Raw genomic sequence first — 24,532 nt, 5'->3', positions numbered from 1 at the left:
TGCTTATGTGTTGTTATCAGTTCAGTTGCTCAGTCATGTCCAGCTCTTTGTGACCCCATGGACTGCAGCACACCAGGCCTCCCTGTACATCACCAACTCCCGGAGTTTACTCAGACTCACGTCCATTGAGTCAGTGATGTCATCCAGCCATCTCATCCTCTGTCATCCCCTTTTCCTCCCACCCTCAGTCTTTCCCAGCATCCGGGTCTTTTCAAATGGGTTAGTTCTTCACATCAGGTGGCCAAAGTATTAGAGTTTCAGCTTTAACCTCAGTCCTTCCAATGAATATTAAGGACTGATTTCCTTTAGGATGGACTGGTTGGATCTCCTTGCTATCCAAGGGATTCTCAAGAGTCTTCTCCAACACCACAGTTCAAAAGCATCAATTCTTCAGTGCTCAGCTTTCTTTCTAGTCCAACTCTCACATCCATACATGACTACTGGAAAAGCCGTAGCTTTAACTAGACAGACCTTTGTTGGCAAAGTAATGTCTTTGCTTTGTAATATGCTGTCTAGGTTGGTCATAACTTTTCTTCCAAGGAGCAAGAATCTTTTAATTTCATGGCTGCAGTCACCATCTGCAGTGATTTTGGAGCCCCCCAAAGTAAAGTCAGCCACTGTTTCCCCATCTATTTGCCATGAAGTGATGGGACCAGATCCCATGATCTTAGTTTTCTTAATGTTGAGTTTTAAGCCAACTTTTTCACTCTCCTCTTTCACTTTCATCAAGAGGCTCTTTAGTTCTTCTTCACTTTCTGCCATAAGGGTCATGTCATCTGCATATCTGAGGTTATTGATATTTCTCCTGGCAATCTTGATTCCAGCTTGTGCTTCATCCAGTCCAGCATTTCTCATGATGTACTCTGTGTAGAAGTTAAATAAGCAGGGTGACAATAGCAGCCTTCACATACTCCTTTCCTGAATGGAACCAGTCTGTTGTTCCAGGTCCAGTTCTAACTGTTGCTTCTTGACCTGCATATAGGTTTCTCAGGAGGCAGGTCAGGTGGTCTGGTATTCACATCTCTTTCAGAATTTTCCATAGTTTGTTGTGATCCACATAGTCAAAGGCTTTGGCATAGTCAATAAAGCAGATGTTTTTCTGGAACTCTCTTGCCTTTTTGATGATCCAGCGGATGTTGGCAACTTGATCTCTGGTTCCTCTGCCTTTTCTAAATCTAGCTTGAACATCTGGAAGTTCAACGTTCACGTATTGCTGAAGCCTGGCTTGGAGAATTTTGAACATTACTTTACTAGCGTATGAGATGAGTGCAATTGTGCAGTAGTTTGAGCATTCTTTGGCATTGCCTTTCTTTGGGATTGGAATGAAAACGGACCTTTTCCAGTCCTGTGGCCACTGCTGAGTTTTCCAAATTTGCTAGCACATTGAGTGCAACACTTTCACAGCATCATCTTTCAGGATTTGAAATAGCCCTACTGGAATTCCATCACCTCCACTCACTTTGTTCGTACTGATGCTTTCTAAGGTCCACTTGACTTCATATTGAGGACGTCTGGCTCTAGGTGAGTGATCACACCATCGTGACTATCTGGATCATGAAGATCTTTTTTGTACAGTTCTTCTGTGTATTCTTGCCACCTTTTCTTAATATCTTCTTCTTCTGTTAGGTCCATACCATTTCTGTCCTTTATTGTGCTCATCTTTGCATGAAAAGTTCCCTTGGAATATCTAATTTTCTTGAAGAGATCTCTAGTGTTTCCCATTCTATTGTTTTCCTCTTTTTTTTTGCATTGATCACTGAAGAAAGGCTTTCTTATCTCTCCTTGCTATTCTTTGGAAATCTGTATTCAGATTTGTTGTTATATTTATTTCTATTACAATGGTGAGTTTCTAGAGAAGGGAAATTCTACAGGAGGGCCAAAATTAATTCTCAAGGGAATGGTTTTATCGTCTATGTTATAGGTATAGCCTAGGTTAACCTACTAAGTGAAAATGATTACCTGAGTGCCTTGATATCACCTTTTCACTTATGTGAACCTGAAATTTTTCCAGTCACGGACTCAATGGACATGAGTCTGAGTGAACTCCGAGAGATGGTGATGAACAGGGAGGCCTGGCGTGCTGCGATTCATGGGGTCGCGGAGAGTCGGACACGACTGAGTGACTGAACTGAACTGAACTGAAGGACTAAGTGAGATCAGTACTGACAACTTGTAATTCAGTCATGCAAATAATAATACTGCTCTTTGGCAAGACTGTTATCACCCCCTGCGGCAGTAATAATAATATTTAACAATAATGAATTTTTATTGTTAGATCAAAGACTTTTTTCACCCCATTCAAATCCACCACCCTTGTTACCCTCTGGGCCATCTATTTTCCCTTCTCTCATACAGTGCTCTACTCTCCAATTACTTGTTATTAAGGAAAGAATCCTAGGTACCCACTCCATCAATGGGCTTCCCTGGTGTCTCAGTGGTAGATAATCCACTTGCCAATGCAGAAGACATGGGTTCGATCCCTAGTTCAGGAAGATGCCCTGGAGAAGGAAATGGCAACCCACTCCCGTATTCTTGCCTGGGAAATCTCATGGACAGAGGAGCCTGGTGGGCTATAGTCCATGGGGTCACAAAGAGTCGTACACAACTTAGTGACTAAACAACAGCTCCATCGACAGTTGGTAATAGCTAATTCTGAGTATACACTAGTTATGTTCTTCCACCATGAAAGACTAATAATTTGGGCCATCTATCGGGTTGCACAGAGTCGGACACGACTGAAGCGACTTAGCAGCAGCAGCAGCAGAGGATATACAGAATTTTGCTGTATTTTCTTCTGGTTCAAAGATCCCAGTGACAACAATAAACCAAAACCCTATGCTGACCCCTTCCCCTGCCTCTCAGGACCCTGGAGGGCTTTGGAACACCTACAGCTCCTGCTGGTACTTGGGTGCAGGTATCCTTGGTGGCACTTGACCACCACCGTCAGCCCTCCTGGGAACAAAACAGCAAGGCAGCAGCTACACAGTTCCATCTTCACGCTGGGCTTCTGCTGGCATTGAAATAGTGTTTTCAGGGGTTGTGCTCAGTAGAATTGACTGTGCGGGAGCAGATGGATGACAGCAGCTGATCCAGAAATAGGACTGCCCTATATCTAAGACAATCTGTAAGAACACGATGAAGCACCATTTCAAGTAAGGTGTCATAGCTCCTGAATGTTGTGAAGTAACGTTCTGTCATGTAAGGTGGTTTTGAACTGTGAGGCTTAAGAGAGAACGCTAAAAGCACTAAGTGACATCACAGCTGTTTCCTAGAAAGACTGTGCCAGTTTTTTTGTTTTGTTTTGGTGAGATTGCCCCATGTTTTGTCATTCTAACATGTGTGGTTAATAATATTCTGTCCTCAGATCTGCTTGCTGACCACAGTGTCCAAAGACTGATGTATGAAGTTTCATAAGTGAATTTTATCTTGCATTTTCCCCTTTTAACTCTTAGGCTCTATATATTAAATATAATGAATATTCATTGAGTAACCAGTGGGTGCTAAGCATAGACTCACAAAGAGAAGCCACATATAGTTCCTGTCTTCAAGTTTCTCATAACCTACCAAAGAAGAGACAAGCATACTGACTGTAATGTAAAGCAAAATCTGTTCCAGTCTGTTCTAAAGTTGCAAATAAAAGTGCTGTAGGGGACAGTATAAGGAGAGCTGAGAGATCTTTTCTGTGGAGGACGTTATGATATAAGAAAAACCAGGATAAACTGCATTTTCACAGGCAGAGATGGAAGAAGTATATTCTAAGTTAAGGGGAAAATGTGAACAAAGGCAGGGAGGCCGTGAAGCATAGGGTACATCCACAGCCCTGTGTGGCATTCAGATTGATTGAAAAACAGGGATATGACAGGAAGACATGGGAGGAACAGTGGAAGATGCATTAAACCCAAGCTGAAATGGTCCACTTCGTTTCTTTCCCTCATCTTGAACTATAACGGCACATCATTTATAACAGAGCTATAGCACCTTTTGTGCTATAAAGTTGTTGCACTTTAGAGTGACACACAGAGAGAAGGTGGTACAGATATCCTGAGAGAACATCTTAGGATGTCTGCACCAGAAAAGGTATCATGGGTCCAGTGCAGGGGTTGGAATGCAGGTGCGCAGTATTAAACACCATTCTTCAGTTCACTCAGGAGTGATCAAGCTGTGAGGAATTGATTAATTCTAATTAAACTCAAGGTATGTAAATTTTAAATCAGGGAGCTTACTTTAAATGTGTAGTGTGGGATATTTTTAGTATGTGAATAGATCTGGGCATTTTTTTCAGGACCCTTCTTTTTGTGAACTGTCCTAGGATTTGACAGACAAATACATATTAAGTCTTTATTTATTATACTTTCCTATCCAGCCCACCTGGGATAAGGGTACAGTTCAGGAATTAATAATATCCCACATGTCTTCAAAATCCTTACCAAATTGGTTATATTTGGCATTCAAATAAAACCTTTTCTGTCACTCTTTAATTAGAACAAATTACACATTGGAACTTTAACAGAGTGTCTGAAGAACTATGGAGGTTCATAACATTGTACAGGAGGTGGTAACCAAAACCATCCCCAAGAAAAAGAAATGCAACAAGGCAAAATGGTTGTCTGAGGAGGCCTTATAAATAGCTGAGAAAAGAAGAGGAGCAAAAGGCAAAGGAAACAGGAAAAGATGTACCCATCTGAATGCAGAGTTCCAAAAAATAGCAGGGAGAGATAAAAGAGCGTTAAGTGAACAATGCAAAGAAATAGAGGAAAACAATAGAATGGAAAAGACTAGAGATCTCTTCGAAAAGATTAGTGATACCAAGGGAACATTTCATGCAAAGATGGGCACAATAAAGAACAGAAACAGTAAGGACTTAACCGAAGCAGAAGAGATTAAGTAGAGCTGGCAGGAATACACAGAAGAACTGTACAGAAAAAGGTCTTAATGACCAAATTAAGGTCATTGAGATAACCACAATGGTGCCGTTACTCACCTAGAGCCGGACACCCTAGAGTGTGAAGCTAAGTGGGCCTTAGGAAGCATTACTGTGAACAAAGTTAGTGAAGGTGAAGGAATTCCAGCAGAGCTATTTAAAATCCTGAAGGACAATGCTGTTAAAGTGCTGCACTCAATATGCCAGCTATTTGGAAAACTCAGCAGTGGCCACAGTACTGGAAAAGGTCTGTTTTCATTTCAATCCCAAAGAATATTCAAACTACCACAGCTGCACTCATTTCACATGCTAGCAAGGTAATGCCCAAAAACCTTCAAGCTAGGCTTCAACAGTACATGAACTGAGAACTTCCAGATATACAGCTAGGTATAGAAAAGGCAGAGGAACCAGAGATCAAATTGCCAACATCTGCTGGATCATAGAAAAAGCAAGAGAATTCCAGATAAACATCTACTTCTGCTTCATTGGCTATGTTAAAGCCTTTGACTGTGTGGATCACAACAGACTGTGGAAAATTCTTAAAGAGATAGGAATACCACACTACTTTACCTGCCTCTTGATAATCCTATATGCAAAAAAAAGCAGCACATGGAACCAAACATGGAACAATGGACTGGTTCAAAATTGGGAAAGGAGTGCACCAAGGCTGTATATTGTCACCCTGTTTATTTAACTTATGTGTAGAGTACATCATGTGAAATACCAGGGTGGATGGAGCAGAAGCTAGAATCAAGATTGCCGGGAGAAATATCAAGAACCTCAGATATACAGATGACACCACCCTCATGGCAGAAAGTGAAGAGGAACTAAAGAGCCTCTTGATGAAGATGAAAGAGGACAGTGGCTAAAAAAAAAAAAAAAAAACTAGCTTAAAACTCAAGATGCAAAAAACTAACATCATGGCATCTGGTCCCATCACTTTATGGCAAGTGAAAGGGGAAACAATGACAGAGTTTATTTTCCTGGGCTCCAAAATTGCTGTGAACTGTGACTGCAGTCATGAAATTAAGATGCTTTCTCTGGAAGAAAAGCTACGACAGACCTAAACACTGTATTAAAAAGCAGAGACATCACTTTGCTGACAAAGGTCTATATAGGCAAAGCTATGGTTTTTCCAGTGGTCATGTACAGATGTGAGAATTAGACCATAAAGAAGGCTGAGCACCAAAGAATTGATGCTTTCAAACTGTGCAACTTGTGAAGACTCTTTGAGAGTTCCTTGAAGAGCAAGGAGATCAAACCAGTCAATCCTAAAGGAAATCAATCCTGAATATTCATTGGAAGGACTGATGCTAAAACTGAAACTCCAGTACTTTGGAGTCAACCATGTCTAGGAAGAACAGAGAGTCCAAGACAGAATAAAAACCCAAGAAGGAACAAACACACCAAGGCACATGATAATCAAACTGACAAAAATCAAAGACAAAGATAAATTATTAAAAGCAACAAGCAAAAAAAGACAAATAACATCCAAGGAAAACCCCATAAAGTTATCAGCGAATTTCTCAACTGACACCCAACATAGGAGCACCTCAATATGTAAGGTGAATACTAACGCATACAGGGAGGAATTGACAGTAACACAACAATAGTGGGGGACTTCAGTACCCCACTTTCATCAATGGACAGATCATCCAAACAGAATATCAGTAAGGAAACACGGGCCTGAAAGTGATGCTTTTCACAAATTGGGCTTAATTGATATTTATAGAACATTCTATCCAAAAGCAGCAGGTTACACATTTTTCCCAAGTGGGTGCAGAACATTCTCCAGGATTGAGCTCATGTTGGGCTATAACGTGAGCCTTGGTAAATTTAAGAAAATAAAAATCATATTCAAGCATCTTTTCTGATCACAATGCTATGAGATTAGAAATAAACTACAAGAAAAAAAAAAAACCTCTAAGAAACACAAAGAGGTGGTGGATAAAAAATATGCTACTAAACAACCACTGGATCACTGAAGAAATCAAAGAGAAAATTTAAAAAAAAAAGGGGGGGGAGGACAAGTGAAAATGAAAGGACAGTGGTCCAAAATGGAAGGGATGCAGCAAAGCAGTTGTAAGAGGGAAGTTTATAGCAACGCAGTCTTACCTCAAACAAGAAAAATCTCAAATAAACAGCCTAACTTTTCGCCTAAAACAACTAGAGAAAGAAGAACAAGCAAAACCTAAAGTTAGTAAAAGGAAGGAAATCGTAAAGATGAGAGAAGTAAATGAAATAGAAAAACAAAAAACAATTGCAAAATTCAATTAAACTAAAAGCTGGTTCTTTGGAAAGATAAACAAGATTGATAAACCTTTAGCCAGACTCATCAAGAAAAATAGGAAGAGGACTCAAATCAGTAAAATTAGTAAGTAAAATGAAAAATTAGTCAGTAAAATGAAAAAGGAGAAGTTACAATTGACTCCACAGAAATACCCAGAATCGTAAGAGACTCCTATGAACAACTGTATGCCAACAAAATGGACAACCTGGAAGAAATGGACAAATTCTTAGAAAGGTAGTCTCCCTAGACTGAACCAGGAAGAAACAGAAAATCTGGACAGACCAATCACCAGCCCTGAAATTGACACTGTGATTAAAAACCTCCCGACAAACAAAAATCCAGGACCTGACAGCTTCACAGGTGAATTTAGAGAAGAGTTAACACCTATGCTTCTGAAGTGTTCCAAAAAGTCTCAGAAGAAGGAAAACTTCCCAACTCATTTTATGAAGCCACCATCACCCTGTTAGCAAAACCAAAGATACCAAAATAAAAGAAAATTACAGGCCAGTATCACTGATGAACACAGATGTAGAAATTCTCAACAAAATACTAGCAGTCCATATCCAACAATACATTAAAAGATCATACGCCATGATAAGTAGGATTCATCCCAGGGATGCAAGGATTTTTCAACATCTGCAAATCATCAAATTGAAGAATAAAAACCATATGGTCATCTCAATAGATGCAGAAAAGGCTTTTGACAAAGTTCAGCACCCATTTATGATAAAAAATACTCTCCATAAAGTGGGCATAGAAGGTACATACCTTAACATTAAGAAGGCCATATATGACAAACGTACAGCCAGGATCAGACTCAGTGATGAGAAGCTGAAAGCATTCCTAAGATCAGGACAAGACATGGATGTCCCCTCTCACCACTTTATAAAAAATTAACTATTTAATTGGAGGATAATTACTTTACAATATTGTGATTTTTTGCCATACATCAACATGAATCAGCCACGGGTGCACATGTGTCCCCCGATCTTGAACCCCCCTCCCACCCCTCTCCCCACCCTATCTCTCTGGGTCGTCCCAGAGCACTGACTTTGAGTACCCTGTTTCATGCATCTAACTTGCACTGGTCATCTATTTTAGGTATGGTAATATACATGTCTTAGTGCTGTTCTCTCAAAGTATCCCACCCTCGCCTTCTCCCACATAGTCCAAAAGTCTGTTCTTTACATCTCTCTTTTGCTGTCTTGCATATAGAATCATCATTACCATCTTTCTAAATTCCATCTATATGTGTTAATATACTGTATGATGTTTCTCTTTCTGACCTACTTCACTCTGTATAATGGGTACAGTTTCATCCACCTCACTGGAACTGACTCAAATGCATTCTTTTTTATAGCTGAGTAATACTCCATTGTGTATATGTACCACAACTTCCTTATCCATTTGTCTGCTGATGGACGTCTGGGTTGCGTCCATGTCTTAGGTATTGTAAACAGTGCTGCAGTGAACATTGGGGTACGTGTCTCTTTCAATTCTGGTTTCCTCATGTGTATGCCCAGCAGTGGGATTGCTGGGTTGTATGGCAGTTCTATTTCCAGTTTTTTTTAGGAAATCTTTACACTGTTCTCCATAGTGGCTGTGAAAAGTGAAGTGAAAGTGAAAGTCACTCAGTCATGTCCAACTCTGTGACCCCATGGACTGTGCAGTGCATGGAATTCTCCAGGCCAGAATAATGGAGGGGTAACCTTTCCCTTCTTCAGGGGATCTTCCCAACCCAGGGATCAAACCCAAGTCTCCCACATTGCAGGCAGATTCTTTACCAGCTGAGCCACAAGGGAAGCCCAAGAAAACTGGAGTGGGGAGCCTATCCCTTCTCCAGCAGATCTTCCCGAGCCAGGAATCATCCCAGGGTCTCCTGCATCGCAGGCAGACTCTTTACCAACTGAGCTATCAGGGAAGCCCATACCAGCTTGCATTCCCACCAACAGTGTAAGAGGGTTCCCTTTTCTCCACACCCTCTCCATTATTTATTGTTTGTAGATTTTTTGATGGCAGTCCTTCTGACTGGCATGAGATGATGCCTCATTGTGGTTTTGATTTGCTTTTCTCTAATAATGAGTAATGTTGAGCATCTTTTCATGTGTTTATTAGCCATCTGTATGTCTTGTTTGGAGAAATTTCTGTTTAGTTCTTCGGCCCACTTTTTGATTGGGTTGATTAATTTTTCTGGTATTGAGCTGCATCACTGTCACCATTTTTATTCAACATAGTTTTGGAACTTCTAACAACAGCAATCAGAGAAGAAAAAGAACCAGATTGGAAAAGAAGAAGTTAAACTGTCACTGTTTGCAGATGACATGATACTATACATAGAAGACCCTAAAGATGCTACTAGAAAACAACTAGAACTCATCAATGAATTTGGTTAAGTTGCAGGTTACAAAATTAATACACAGAAATCTGTTGCATTTCTATATACTAACAATGAAAGAGCAGAAAGAGAAATTCAAGAAGCAATTCCATGTACCATTACATCAAAAAGAATAAAATATCTAGAAATAAGCCTACCTAAGGAGAGTACATCATGAGAAACGCTGGACTGGAAGAAACACAAGCTGGAATCAAGATTGCCGGGAGAAATATCAATAACCTCAGATATGCAAATGACACCACCCTTATGGCAGAAAGTGAAGAGGAGCTAAAAAGCCTCTTGATGAAAGTGAAAGAGGAGAGTGAAAAAGTTGGCTTAAAGCTCAACATTCAGAAAATGAAGATCATGGCATCTGGTCCCATCACTTCATGGGAGATAGATGGGGAAACAGTGGAAACAGTGTCAGACTTTATTTTGGGGGGCTCCAAAATCACTGCAGATGGTGACTGCAGCCATAAAATTAAAAGACGCTTACTCCTTGGAAGAAAAGTTATGACCAACCTAGATAGTATATTCAAAAGCAGAGACATTACTTTGCCGACTAAGGTCCATCTAGTCAAGGCTATGGTTTTTCCTGTGGTCATGTATGGATGTGAGAGTTGGACTGTGAAGAAGGCTGAGCGCCAAAGAATTGATGCTTTTGAACTGTGGTGTTGGAGAAGACTCTTGAGTGTCCCTTGGACTGCAAGGAGATCCAACCAGTCCACTCTGAAGGAGATCAACCCTGGGATTTCTTTGGAAGGAATGATGCTAAAGCTGAAGCTCCAGTACTTTGGCCACCTCATGCGAAGAGTTGACTCATTGGAAAAGACTCTGATGCTGGGAGGGATTGGGGGCAGAAGGAGAAGGGGACGACTGAGGATGAGATGGCTGGATGGCATCACAGACTCGATGGATGTGAGTCTGAGTGAACTCCAGGAGATGGTGATGGACAGGGAGGCCTGGGTGCTCAATTCATGGGGTCGCAAAGAGTCTGACACAACTGAGCGACTGAACTGAACTGGACTGAAGGAGACAAAGGATGAGATGGTTAGATGGCATCACCAACTCAATGGACATGGGTTTGGGTAGAGTCCAGCAGTTGGTGATAGACAGGGAGGCCTGCTGTGCTGCGGTACATGGGGTCTCAAAGAGTCGGATACAACTGAGCAACTGAACTGATGATGATGAAGGAGACAAAAGACCTGTACTCCAAAAACTAGAAGATGCTGATGAAATAAATTAAAAAAGACATAAACAGATGGAAAGTTATACCATGTTCATGGATTGGAAGAATCAATATTGTCAAAATGACTATGCTACCCAAGGGAATCAACAGAGTCAATGCAAACCCCATCAAATTACCAATGCTATTTTTCACAGAAATAGAGCAAAAAAGTCTCAAATTTTGTATGGAGACACAAAAGACCCCAAATATTCAAAGAAATCTTGAGAAAGAATAACAGCTAGAGGAATCAGGTATCCTGACTTCAGACTATAATACAAAGCTACAGTCATCAAAACAGTATGGTACTGTCACAAAAATAGAAGTATAGATCAATGGAACAGCATTCCCAAAAAAACAGAAATAAGCCTATGCACCTGTAGTTAATTAATCTGTAACAAAGGAGGCAAAACTACACAATGTCAGAAAGACAGTCTTTTCCACAAACGGTGCTAGGAAAACTGGACAGCCACATGTAAAAAAAAATGAAATTACATTATTCCTTAACTCCATACACAAAAATAAGTCAAAATGGATTAAAGACCTAAATGTTGGACTGGACATTTTAAATGTATTAGAGGAAAACATAGGCAGAATACTCTGTGACATAAATCACAGCAATATGTTTTTCAGTCCATCCCCCAGAATAATGGAAGTAAAAGAAAAAATAAGTGGGACCTACCTAAACTCAAAAGCTTTTGCATAACAAAGGAAACAATAAAGAAAATGAAACGACAGCCCACAGATTGGGAGAAAATATTTGCAAATGATGTGACTGATGAGGGATTAGTCTCCAAAATTTATAAACAGCTTATGACACTTAATAGCATCAAGCAAACAACCCACTCAAAGAATGGGCCAAAGACTTGAATAGACATTTCTCTAAAGAGTATATACAGTTGGCCAATAGGCACATGAAAATATGTTCAACATTGTTAGTTATTAGAGAAATGCAAATCAAAACTACAATGAGATATCACCTCACACTGGTCAGAATGGCTATCATCAAAAAATTCACAAATGCTGGAGAGTGTGTGGAGAGAAGGGAACCCTCCTGCATTGGTGGTGGGAATGTAAATTGGTATACCCACTATAGAGAACAGTATGAAGGTTCCTTAAAAAACTAAAAACAGCTACTGTATGAGCCTGCAATCATATTCCTGCGCATATATCTAGAGAAAAACATGGCCCCCAAAGATACATGCACCCCAGTGTTCTCTGCAGCACCGTTTACAATAGCCAGGACATGGAAACAACCTAAATATCCCTTGAGAGAAGAACAAATAAAGATGTGGTACATATATGCAATGGAATATTACTCAGACGTTAAAGAGAGTGAAATAAGGCCGCTTACAACAACATGGGTGGACCTAGAGAGTGCTGTGCTGAGTAAAGTAAAGCAGACAGAAAAGAAGAAACATCATATGACATCCGTTATATCTGGAATCTAAACAGTAATGATACAAATGATCTTACTCACCAAACAGACACTCAGATGAGAAATGAACTCATGGTTGCAGGAGGGGGAAGTGATAGTTAAGGACTTTGGGAAAATGGATAACCAACAAAAGCCTATTGTATAGCACATGGAACTCTGCTCAATGTTATGTGCCAGCCTGGATGGGAAAGGGGTTTGGGGAAGAATGTACTTAATCACTCAGTCGTGTCTGAATATTGGAGTAGGTTGCCATGCCTTCCTCCAGGGGATCTTCCCAACCCAGGGATCAAACCCAGGTCTCCCGCATTGGAGGCAGGCTCTTTACCATCCGAGCCACCAAAAATCCCAAGAATACTGGAGTGGGTAGCCTATCCCTTCTCCAGGAGATCTTCCTGACCCAGGAATTAAACTGGTGTCTCCTGCATTTACAGGTGGATTCTTTAGCAGCTGAGCTATGGATACACATATATGTATGGCTAAGTCCCTTCCCTGTTCACCTAAAACTATCACAACATTGTTAGTCGGCTATACCCAATACAAAGTGTTTCTGGTGTTAAAAAACAATAATACTAATGAAATTTTTTTTTAAAGTTAAAGGGAAAAAAAAGAACTGGCAAATTTGTGACACACATACAAAAAAAATCACAATCCCTCTGCTGAAATTTAAGAAGCACTTTAGCTTTATCAGATACATACTCATTATTGCTTTGGTATGTTAATTTTCTGAATAGATGGCTAGTGCTGGGATTCTCCAGGCAAGAGCACTGGAGTGGGTTGCCATTTCCTTCTCCAGGTGATCTTCTGAACCCAGGGATTGAACCCAGGTCTCCTGTACTGCAGGCAGATTCTTCACCAACTGAGCCACCAGGGAAGCCCCTCTCCATTGTATACCAGTTTTTATTAGCGTGTTGATTTCACAGAATGACATTTTCTAACTTTGAACTCTGTCTTTAAAAAGATAACATCTCTCGTATAGTCACTATTAAGGATCTGCAGAGTCCAAATCTAAAGGCATCTTTTAAGGCATGAGTTTATTTCATATAATTTCCAAGTGATTAATTCATTGCATGCCTTAATAACATTTCACTGGTCACACTTTATTGGAAGCAAAGGCCTTTGAATAAAATGAAAAGGGATAGGGAAAGGAGCAATGGAAGTCAGTCTAGATAAGGAATATCATTTGCAGGTATATCATTCTGTTGGTTATCTGATTTACAGGTGAAATAACTAAGGAACCAGAATGATAAATATACAATTAGGACTACATTGAGGTAGAATTTTATTTTTTTCTATTTCTGTACAAAACCAAAACAGTCAATCCCATTAAAGATAAACTTGTCCTTATTGCCTGGAATTGTGTGGTTATGGCACTTGCCTTCTTACTGAATTCCCTTGACCAGATGGTTCTTCCTGGTAGCTCGAGGTTAGTTGATGTGCTTAATAATGACCATATCACAGTATTTAAGTGAAGCCAGACACAGAATCCACAGGCCAGTCCGTATGTTATGTGGCACTTGCTACTTTCCATGTGTTTCTCTTTGAAACATGAGCCATTTTATGTTTGTATCTGGGGGTCTGAATGTCTGTTTTGTTACAGAAGGATCATGTTCCAGCACTTTTGGGAATGGCAACAGCTCATATGATCTTGAAACAGACTCCCCGGGCCCGAAATCAGCTGAAGCGGATTGCGAAAATGAACTGGAATCCTATTGATGCTGAGGACTTTGAGAGGAGTTGGCTGCTGCTTGCTGATATTTATATTCAGTCAGCAAAATACGACATGGCCGAGGAACTGATAAAACGGTGCCTGCGGCATAACAGGGTAGGTGCCATGCTTAGTTGTGCTCAACTCTTTGCAACCCTGTGGTCTGTAGCCCTCCAGGCTCCTTTGTCCATGGGGATCTCCAGGCAAGAATACTGGAGTGGGATACCATGCCCTCCTCCAGAGGATCTTCCCAACCCAGGGATTGAACCCAGGTCTCCTGCATTGCAGGCAGATTCTTTACCAACTGAGCCACCAGGGAAGCCCAAAAATACTAGAGTGGGTAGCTTGTCCCTTCTCCAGGGGATCTTCCCGACCCAGGAATCAAACCGGAGTCTCCTGCGTTGCAGGCAATTTTTTTACCAGCTGAGCTACCAGGGACGCCCACGGGGGAGGAGACTGAGGAGGAAAGAGTGATTGTTAGCCTTGGTTGTATAAACATTCTGTAATGGGCTTTAGAGAGTATTGGTCCATTTCTAGGGATTTCTCTGTGTTTTTGGAAAATTAAATGTTTATTTCTACCACAATCATGATATAAACGTTAATAATAAAAAAGCTATTTGCCCTTGAAAATAAAATAAAGATGTATGCAGTTTCAAGTTTCAGCTGTGGTTTGCCCTGCTCACCAAAAGTGTTTTGGAATGTCAAGCATTTGCCTGTGATTATCCGTCTCATCCCAGAACTAATGAAAATTGCACAAGAACATTAATTGCGGACGCCTGTCCCTCCTATTAAATACTCCTGATGAATTTACTGCAGCTGCATGTTGTTTTCACATTATTAGAATACACTCTGCATAATACATTTTATGGGGGGAAGTCTTTTCAGCATTTAATTTGATTTGTTTAATAAAATGTCCTTATCATGAGGTATAAAATTAAAAATCTTGAAGTCCTTAGAATTTAAGGCTCTTTACTGACAGTGCATTTTGGTGTTTAATAGCCCCCAAAAGGGTGTCTTTTTATGACCTTTTTAAAGTTAAGAATGTTCCTCTTTACTGAGAAATAATTGTGCTCAACTTAGAAACTTAAGGGTATTTATCTTTATGGATTCTTATCAGTTACTTCAAAATCTTAATCACAGTAAATCTATGTTCTATTCTCTTTGAGCCAGTTAGAATTCAAAATGGATCATTTGTTTTTTAAAGAGAAGTCATGATCACCTAATACTATTAAGTTACTCTTTTAGGGACTTGAAAAACTGAAAGTATTAAGACATTTATCAACTTATGGTTTGAACATGTGATTTAAGTTACATTGGCCTTAATACTTATTAATTGGCCACAATACTTATTAATAGACTTTTAAAAATCTTAAGCACCAAATAACTGACCTCTGTAAATGAGATTTCATGGGAATTAAGGTTTCAATACAGATAGAATTTCAATTTGCCAGAACTCAGACAGCAGTACATTGCATGGTTGAACATGATGGCTGGTTTGGAGGTTAAACATGATGGTTATTTAAGCATGTTCATATGGGAAGCATGAGATTCAGGAACTGGAGCTTAGAAACTTTGAGTTATATACTTTAAAAATGGAGAGCATCCAGATCTGGGGCAGGAAATGTACAAGATGCAACTAGAGCATCCTGTCATACCAGATGGCAAGGAAGCTATCAGAGATGATTGGAGTCATTTCAGGGACTCCGGAGCCAACTTGAGGACACTCCCACTAGCCGAAGTTAAGACACTTCAGGCATCAATAATGACTGCATTGAATAACACACCAACTATGTTTAAATCCATGAGTTTACAAAGATATAAAAAAGAAAAGCCTAATTGGTCACCACTGAAATATGCTAATAAACTGTTATTTCTAAAGCTGACAAGTAAAGGGAAAGAAGTATCTCTCCTGCCTTTTCTGTGTGAATAATACTGCTGGGAAATGAAATGATGGAAAAGGAGATGTTTCTCATTATAGATGTTGTGCAGCTAATGAAGAAATGAGGAAAGAATGATAGAATGTCCCTATTTTCCAACCATTATGAATTAATGAATGGGTATAACATCACAAGACATTATGTGCTCCTGAATGAAGAACACACTATCAGACAGTCAGACTGGGGGTGAGACAAGTGAAACACTCACTCTGGGTCCAAACTTTAAAGGGATACTTAATGTAATTATCTTAAGTGATCCTGCTGTAACAAAGTATCAGAGACTGGGTGGCTTATAAACAACACAAGTTTATTCTCACAGTTTTGTTAATAGATGCTGGAGTCTACGATCAGAATGCCAGCATGATTGGGTTCTGGTGATGGCCCACTTCCCTGTTGCTGACTGCTGAGTTCTCATTGTGTCTTCACAGGGCAGAAAAAAAGAGTAGGAGAGCTCTCTGTGCTCCCTTTTATAAGGGCACTAATTCCATTCAGGAGGGCTCCACCCAAATGACCCTCCCCAAAGCCTCACTTCCTAATACCATCACATTGGATATTAGGATTTCAGCATATAAATTTAGGGGGACATAAACACTCAGTGCATCACAGTAATCAAGATGAATGATATTTAATGCAATATTTTTTAAATTAAAAAAAAAAGTATCAAAATGTGAAACAGGATCTTACAGTGCTATGCTGAGCTCTATTGAAGCCTTAAGCAAAAGGGTAAATGTGTATGTACCCTGATCCCATGTTTATATTTTTTAATGGTTAATAGTTTTCATGAAAATATTATTGGTGTATCTTCTTGAATTAAAGGAAAGTAAAATTACAGTAAATAGAAAAATAACATTAAAATAACAAACAACATATGAGTTTTAATATACTTTCCTGTTTTTCAAATTTTTTTAACTTAACATTCTGGGGAAAAAAATAGCAATTATAAGATACCTAAAAACATGTATACAGCATTGTGCATTTTTGCTTTTTCCTGAGGAGCAATGTGGCTTGGCAGAGCAGCGATCTATGAAGTAAGTAGCTTCATCTCTTTCCCTCAAATCAAAATCAGATCCAAACCTCTAGATCTAATACAATTTCCAGGAAATATCAATGACATAGGAATGTATTATATAACTACCACAAGGATGCACTCAACTAAATCTGGGCTGTGAGAAACTCTAGGATAAACATTCATATTTTTCCTACATGTAATTGCAAGGAGAGAGAGAGAGAGAGGAAACCTCTAGATCAAAAGGAAGCTTAGGGACATTTCAAATCAGTTATAGTGTGTGGGCCTTATTTAGATCCTCATCCTGACAAGCAAATAAAAAATTATGTTAAGGCTATTTGAAATTTGAATAGTGACTATATATTTGGTAATGTCAAGGAGTTGTTATATTTTAGGTATGATAATTTGTGGTTATGACTAAAGAAAGTCCTTATTTTAAATAGATATACTAAAATATTTATGAATGCAGTGATATAGTATCTGAGGATTTTTTATCTGACAATACAGAGGGACAAATATGGGGTAGAAGTTAGACAGTATTAGGCGTTAATTGTTAAAGAAATGGATTCATGGGGTCCACTATACTGTCATTTCTATATCTGTTAAAATTATTTGTAAGAAAAAGTGTTAAGTATATGCATAAAACATGCCCTTCCCTCTCACCCAAAAATCCTGATTCTGTAGGTTTGGGATAGGGGCTTGGCATCAGAATCTTTTTAAGTCCCACAGATGATGTGATTGCATAGCCAAGATTGAAAACCACAGTTTTATGAGCCATTTAAATAAGTTAATATGATTGACCTCTATAGTCATAAGCACTATAAAATCTTAGTGATATCAAGCTTAATCTATTGATACATCTTGTATTTATTTGTAGTCATGCTGCAAAGCTTATGAATATATGGGCTACATTATGGAGAAAGAGCAAGCATATATGGACGCTGCCTTAAACTATGAGATGGCATGGAAACATGGCAACCAGACAAACCCAGCAGTAGGTGAGTTTAACATTTGAACAGTAGGTTTTCACCGGAAATGTGGGTTTTATGTGTAAACCTTCATTTAAATGAATTTGATTTTCTTGTTAAGGACAAAATATACATTAACAGCCAACATCCTTTGTCATTCCTGAGAAATAAATTTTACATTCCTAATAGATTATTAGCTGCTAATTTACTAGGTATAGTTTGCTGAGATTCAAACTCGACCTCAGTTGCCTTAGAGGACATCTAGTCTAATTCTGCCCCTTTTTCTCCCTTCACCTTTTAATTGAAAAATGTAATGCTGTGGGAGAAAGTGTTCATTGTGAAAGAAGTGAGAAAAACATTGCATTAAATCAAGTTCTGCTGGTTGCTTTACTGCAAAACTTCTCAAAGACTCTAAGCCCTAATATGCATTGTGGTGGATATCACGTCGAGAACATGTTTCCCACGATAAGTTGACTATGGAACTTCTGTTTTTGCCCTGAGCATCTGGAAACATCATCCTGTCCCAGGGGTAGACTGTTGGTTTGAGGAAGGCTAGTCGCCAAGGTCCCTAGCAGATGGGCGGCACCTGGAATATTCTTAGTGACCACTGACAGCCACGTTGTGAGGGAGCTCCCCCAGGCTTCTCTTTGTGTTGAGCTGGAATCAGTGTCATTGACACTGCCCTGTCTGTTCTCTGGAGCAACCCACAGAGTTCTCCCCCGCTTACACATAGTGGCCCTCGAACCGCAAACTCCGTCACGTCTCTCCTCAGTTTCTCTCCAGACTGTTCTCAGGCGCTTCTTCATTCTTCCCAAGACTTGCTTTCAAGTCTTTCACCCTCCTTGCTGTCTCCTGGAAACTCTCAAATAGTATTTCCCAAACTTGCTTTGGAATACTGGGTGAGATACTGATAGTTACTTCTTTAAAAAAGAGAGTTGACCATGAAGAGATTAGATTTCATGGCCAAATAAGTTTGGAAAAGGCCATATTTGTCCATGTCCCTCCTGATCTGTTTTACTAGAAATGAAAAAATTGTTAAGGGTGATTTAAGAACGAATTGTATGTATAATGAAGCTTTTTTTTTTTTATGAGGCATTCAGTGGTTGATAATTCAACTCAAGATGACATCTTGTCTTTTTAGCATTGGTGTCAGGGTAATGACTAATATTTAATCTACAGTCAGATAGGTCATCTTTAAACCTACTGTTGTCAGTTCAGGAGTTCCCCTACTTTTTCTCAGGTCTGTTACTTTACTAGACTTGCTCAGAGCACAGAAACTAATTTGTAGATAGTATTTTTCCTTCTCGGGTTTTGTTCATGTTACAAATAAAGTCAGCTTGTAATATGAAAATTCCTTAAAATCTTTAAAATTTATGTAATTCCGATGCTTTATTCCCCAGAAGGAATGCAATTAGAATTTTAGTTATTTAAATATTCTGTTCCTTCAAAGACCAGCAAATAGATTCCAGGTCACTCATTCTTTCATTGTATTCTCTTTGAACTTTATAGGTGACTTTATCAGCTCCTCTGATCTCTCTTTAAAGACATTTCTCTGAGGCTCTCAATTAATTCTTAGTTTCTTTTTTTAACATTATCATTGCATCCAATACTCCCAGCCTTTCTGGCCAAGTTCATGATGCATTTTTTTCATTTGTCAGGAAATCCTAAGTCATAGTTGTGTTCTTTTCATAGAATTCAAGCTTGAGCACTGTCACTGTGAAAGACACCAGAACTGAGATCCACTGCGAGGAGAACACCGTCGTGTTTCTCTCGTCACAGTCGTTCCCAGGTTACGTGACAGTCACTGGGCTGCTCACACTGTGTGTGTTTTTGTTTTCTTGCTTTCATGAGCTCAGGCTTTCTCCCCCCATTTTTTTTTTTTTCCTGATTACACAAAGGGTTGAATTCTTAGAAGCCTGACAGGTGTAATGAAACTGCGGTGCACATGCTCTTTGCCATGTGTAGCTCTTCATTTCCTCTCTCAAGTTTTTTTTGAAGGAAATGATCTATCAAGTTTGTTTCAATATGACAACTTTGTGCTTCTAATTTAGTGTTTACACAGTTAAAAAAACATTAGTATTTGTGTGGTACTCTGAAATTTTTTTAAAGCATTTCACAAGTGTTTCATTTGATCTTTAAATTTACATTAAGAGATAGCAGGGTTATCGTCCCCATTTTTGGATGCAGCAACTTGAAATTGACAGCTAACGGTGACTTGCCTAAGGTCTCAAAGGTCTTCCTAGTCAGGAAGCCAGAAACCAAAAGTTATATCCAGGTTTTTTTGGCTCTAGTTTCCATATTTGGCATGACATCTATGTTGTCCTTTTTAAATGTCACAAACTATTTATTATTCTGTTTTATAATTCCTTTCTAATGATATCAAGTTTACCTCTCTGATACTGTTTCCATCTTGGACATTTCTAATTGTGTCTGTGTTTGTGTGTGTGAACTGAATACTATGAATTTTAGATAATTTCTATTCCTTCCTTCTTGCTACCATGATTGCATTAAGCCAATAATTCTTTTAAAACATTGTTTTGAAATTCTAAAAATTTTCTTCAAGGGTCCTTTGATTAAAGTCCAAGAGCAGCATTCAAATTTCCTTTTCATATTTTTAAGTGGTAAAGCAAAATATATTATTAGTTGCATATTATTTTACATTGTGTTATATTTTATTTATTGAATCTACTTTTTCATCTCCTTAGTTTGCTTACTACTAAAGGAACTAAGGAGATGAAATTAGCATTCTTATTATAGAACAACAGTTATTTAAGAATGTATTAAAACTTTCTTCAAAAATTTCAGTATTTGGACTTCCGTGGTGGTCCAACTGTTTAAGAATCTGCCTGCCAATGCAGGGCACATAGGTTCAATCCCTGGTCTGGGGATATTCCACATGCTTTGGGGCCATGCGCCACAACTTCTGAGCCCGCGCACCTAGAACCTGTACTCCACAACAAGAGAAACCACCGCAGGGAGAAGTCCGCACACCGCAACCAAAGAGTAGCTCCTGCTCATCACACCTAGAGAAAGCCCTCTCATTGCCATTACTAGAGAAAGCACGTGCACAGTAAGACCCAGTACAGCCAAAAATAGTAACTAAAAATTTTAAATAATCCTTGCAGTGTGCCATTTCGCCATCACATGTGGCTGACGCGGCCGTCCAATGGCTAACCGTCTGCCTTCTGAGTCACCCCCTGCTGCGCCGCCCCGCCCCCCCCGCGCTGCCCTCTGACCCCCTGCTGCGCCGCCCCCTGCCCCCCCCTGCTGCGCCGCCCTCTGCCCCCCTGCTGCGCCGCCCTCTGCCCCCCCCTGCTGCGCCGCCCTCTGCCCCCACTGCTGCGCCACCCTCTGCCCCCCCCCCTGCTGCGCCACCCTCTGCCCCCCTCTGCTGCGCCGCCCTCTGCCCCCCCTGCCCTCCAGCTCCCTTTGCCTGCTGGGTCTCCCTCCACCACTGGCCTCTCCCCGTGCAGTTCTCTTTGCCGAACAGAATTCTTTCTTCCCACCCGCTTGGCCTACATTATGCCTCTTCCTTCAGGTTTCACACATTACCTGACACCCACCCCAGATTTCTTGTTACAGTGCTCTTGGCCTGTGCCTTTATTTCATAGCATTTGTTTCAGTTTTGAAATCATTCACGTACTTCCATAATGACTTAAATAACGTTCGTTCTTTCCTAACAGAATGTAAATCTCAGGAACCAGTTTGCCTGATGTGTTAAGTACATCAGTACTGTGTAAAGGGATAGCTGTGTTATCAGCTATTACTGCTCTATGATCAGTTTTTACTGTAATCTGAAACAAATGGGACTTTTCTGTAAGTTGCAAAACCCTATCTGTGGGATGGCCGGCCATCTTCTAGCCCAACGGTGGTCCCTGTTCCAACTCTGTTTTCTTTGATACCTGTTCTCCTTTTGGATCACTCCACCTTCTGTTATCTTATCGTTCCTATCATGGTACAGTCATCACCCTCCACTAAGAGTTCTCTAAGACTAGCATAAACAAACAAAGGAGGAAGCCAAGAAAGGTATTACTAACAGTGTGCTCTATAAATAAATAATACTATATCATTGCTGGGGGTTTTGTCTTTACAGGATACAAACTGGCATTTAATTACTTAAAAGCAAAAAGATACGTGGATGCAATTGACGTATGTCACCAGGTAACACTTAAATTTATATTTCTTAAAATTTTTCAGATGTGCTATTTCCTACTTTTGTTTAATATCAAGTTGTACATGAATAGAGATAGAGGATGTACTATTTTGGTTCAGTGCCTCGTCAGATACATCTGGAAGAAATTACCGGTTTTCAAAGTTTAGAAAATAAAGTTTACTTAAATCAAAAACATGTTTTTAACTAGGACTCAAATAAGGTTTGCCAATTTAAAGGAGGAGGCTAGACAAGAAGCATGTTAAACAAATTTAATCCTTAAGTCAGAAAATATCTGAAGAATATTATAGATTCTCCAGGTCATTGTTCTGAATAGAAGTTCTGATGTTTGTGTCCAAGTCTGGTTATTAGAGGAATCAGATTTATAAATTAAAGAGGTGTTTTTGTCATTTAAAAGTCATTCAGTTACATTTCTGTAATAGATTTCTGGACTTCCCTGATAGCTCAGACAGTAAAGATTCTGCCTGCAATGCAGGAGACCGGAGTTCGATCCCTGAGTTGGGAAGATCCGCTAGAGAAGGGAATGATTACCCACTCCAATTTTATTGCTTGGACAATTCTATGGACAGAGGAACCTGGCAGGCTGTAGTCCATGGGGTTGCAAAGCAGCAGACATGATTGAGCGACTGATTTCTGACTAAATGATCCCTTGCTAAATGACAAATTTTTGAGTTGCAGTTTCAGAATTTGCAATTTCTTTATATATATATTGTCCCATTGATATTTCATACAAGGCATTGTACTAAATATTGTTAGGAGCTCCAAGAAAAGCACCTTAGCAGAGAATTATGTAGTGTACCTTATCCCAGATAACTGTGTCAGCATCATTATAGTGAATACTTGACTCCAATGATTGCTATTGATTACTGAGTCTCTATGTAAGGCAACATTTCACATTACGGTTAAGGTTATATATTAGAGTAATTTGTGCAGTTTTGATTTTTCTTTCTTTATGACTGTCACCCTACTCTTCAACTCAGTAGACCTGGAAATTTGTATGTTTCAAAATCATTCCAGGTAAATCTGATGTGTACTCCTGGGTAAAAATATCTCTAAAGATTTGTTAAATATCATGCATAAATAGCTAAATTTTAAAAAGTATCTTAAATCATTGATCATAATTGTTTTGTATAACTGATCTATTTAAGGAAATAATTATATTTGTTGTATTTTCCACATGTAGTGGTACATTTTCACCATTTTCACCTAATTACTGCTAATAGAAATAAGTATCATGTCACATCTCAGATGGCACCTTTAAAAAGCATTGTTGTATTTGCAATATTATTATAATGTAATCTCAACTGTAATGCCATTGCTAGTAAGTTTTGTGGCTTGATAACGAATTTTAAGTTTTTGTTTTATTTTGTTTGTGTTTGCAGGTTCTTGAAGCACATCCAACTTACCCCAAAATCAGAAAGGATATACTTGATAAGGCTCGCACATCTTTAAGACCTTGAAAATTATTTTAACTTTTCAAAGCAAGAAATGGAAAGAATCTGAGTTCTTCCAGTACAAAATAGGTTTAAGCTAATACTTGGTATTAGAAAGCATACTTTCTCCAGCAGAGGCTGCTGTTGCATATAAAGAGAAACACTGTGTTAAATGGATGTCTTCCGATGGAGAAAGTGAATGAGAGCTGGTTTATTTAATTCTCTCTCCTGATTAGGTGCAGATTTGGTGTTCCTGTGGTAAAGATTATAACCCATTTCTATAAAGAATATTTTGTTAAAATCTAGATAGGTAAGTACCCTATATCTTTTCTAAGGGATATTGTTTCTTTCAGGAAATATGTTTAAAATACTATTGGTCTCTGTTAAACATTTTTGTGATATTCTCTGTTATTTCAAAGGTTTGAGTAAGTTTCCATGAAAATATTTATAAAAAAGAAAACATTTTTAATAAACATTTTGTGAAATTTATTAACTCAAAAAACATGGTGAGTTTTGCAAATTCATGGTAAACTACCCATGTTAACGCATAGTATTACAGAAACTGACTTTCTTAGAAGAATCTTTTGGAAAAGTATAAAGAGTGTTTGTGAGTTTCTCTTCTTTGTTGAATTGATTTAAAGAGTGTTTGTGAGTTTCTCTTCTTTGTTGAATTGATTCTTCCTGCTTTTAGTGCCAGTGAGGTTCTTTTAAGAAATAACCAGTACCTGAAATTAAATAGGTAGACCTTTATAACAATATTTAACCTTAGCCCAAAGACAAGGTCTTTCGGTGTAACTTTAGACACTGTGGCACCTGGTCGAGAATATTTTCAGTCAACAGGGACTCACGAAGCACACCATGTAAAAAGCAACCACTTACCCCACTATCCCTAGCATTCCTGCCCCCAACCTGGGAGAGTCACTTACTCTCTACACTGAATTGAACTTAACTTTCCCAGCTGGCACTAGTCGTAAAGAACCTGCCTGACAATGCAGGAGACTCAAGAGATGCGGGCTCGATCTCCGGGTCGGGAAGATAACCGTGGACAAGGGAATGGCAACCCA

General features: G+C 39.2%; 1 protein-coding gene across 3 annotated transcripts in view; it reads left to right on the top strand.

Annotated features, from left to right (window-relative positions):
- Positions 1-23,970, top strand: part of TTC21B (tetratricopeptide repeat domain 21B) — a 94,692-nt gene extending 70,722 nt beyond the window's left edge. For 2 of the 3 annotated variants that reach the window (XM_018064033.1, XM_018064044.1), the window contains 4 exons: positions 13,846-14,070; positions 17,774-17,894; positions 21,958-22,025; positions 23,418-23,958. In XM_018064033.1, coding sequence (XP_017919522.1) covers positions 13,846-14,070; positions 17,774-17,894; positions 21,958-22,025; positions 23,418-23,495 — 492 coding nt within the window. In that variant the 3' untranslated portion in view covers positions 23,496-23,958. Of the gene's footprint in view, positions 1-13,845; positions 14,071-17,773; positions 17,895-21,957; positions 22,026-23,417 lie in introns of all 3 variants that reach the window. The other variant, XM_018064040.1, reaches the window with a different exon arrangement.

This window comes from Capra hircus, chromosome 2, assembly GCF_001704415.2.
Source record: "Capra hircus breed San Clemente chromosome 2, ASM170441v1, whole genome shotgun sequence".
Lineage (NCBI taxonomy): Eukaryota > Metazoa > Chordata > Mammalia > Artiodactyla > Bovidae > Capra > Capra hircus.
The sequence above is the reverse complement of the archived record's forward strand: the minus strand, read 5'-3'. Positions and strand labels throughout refer to the sequence as shown.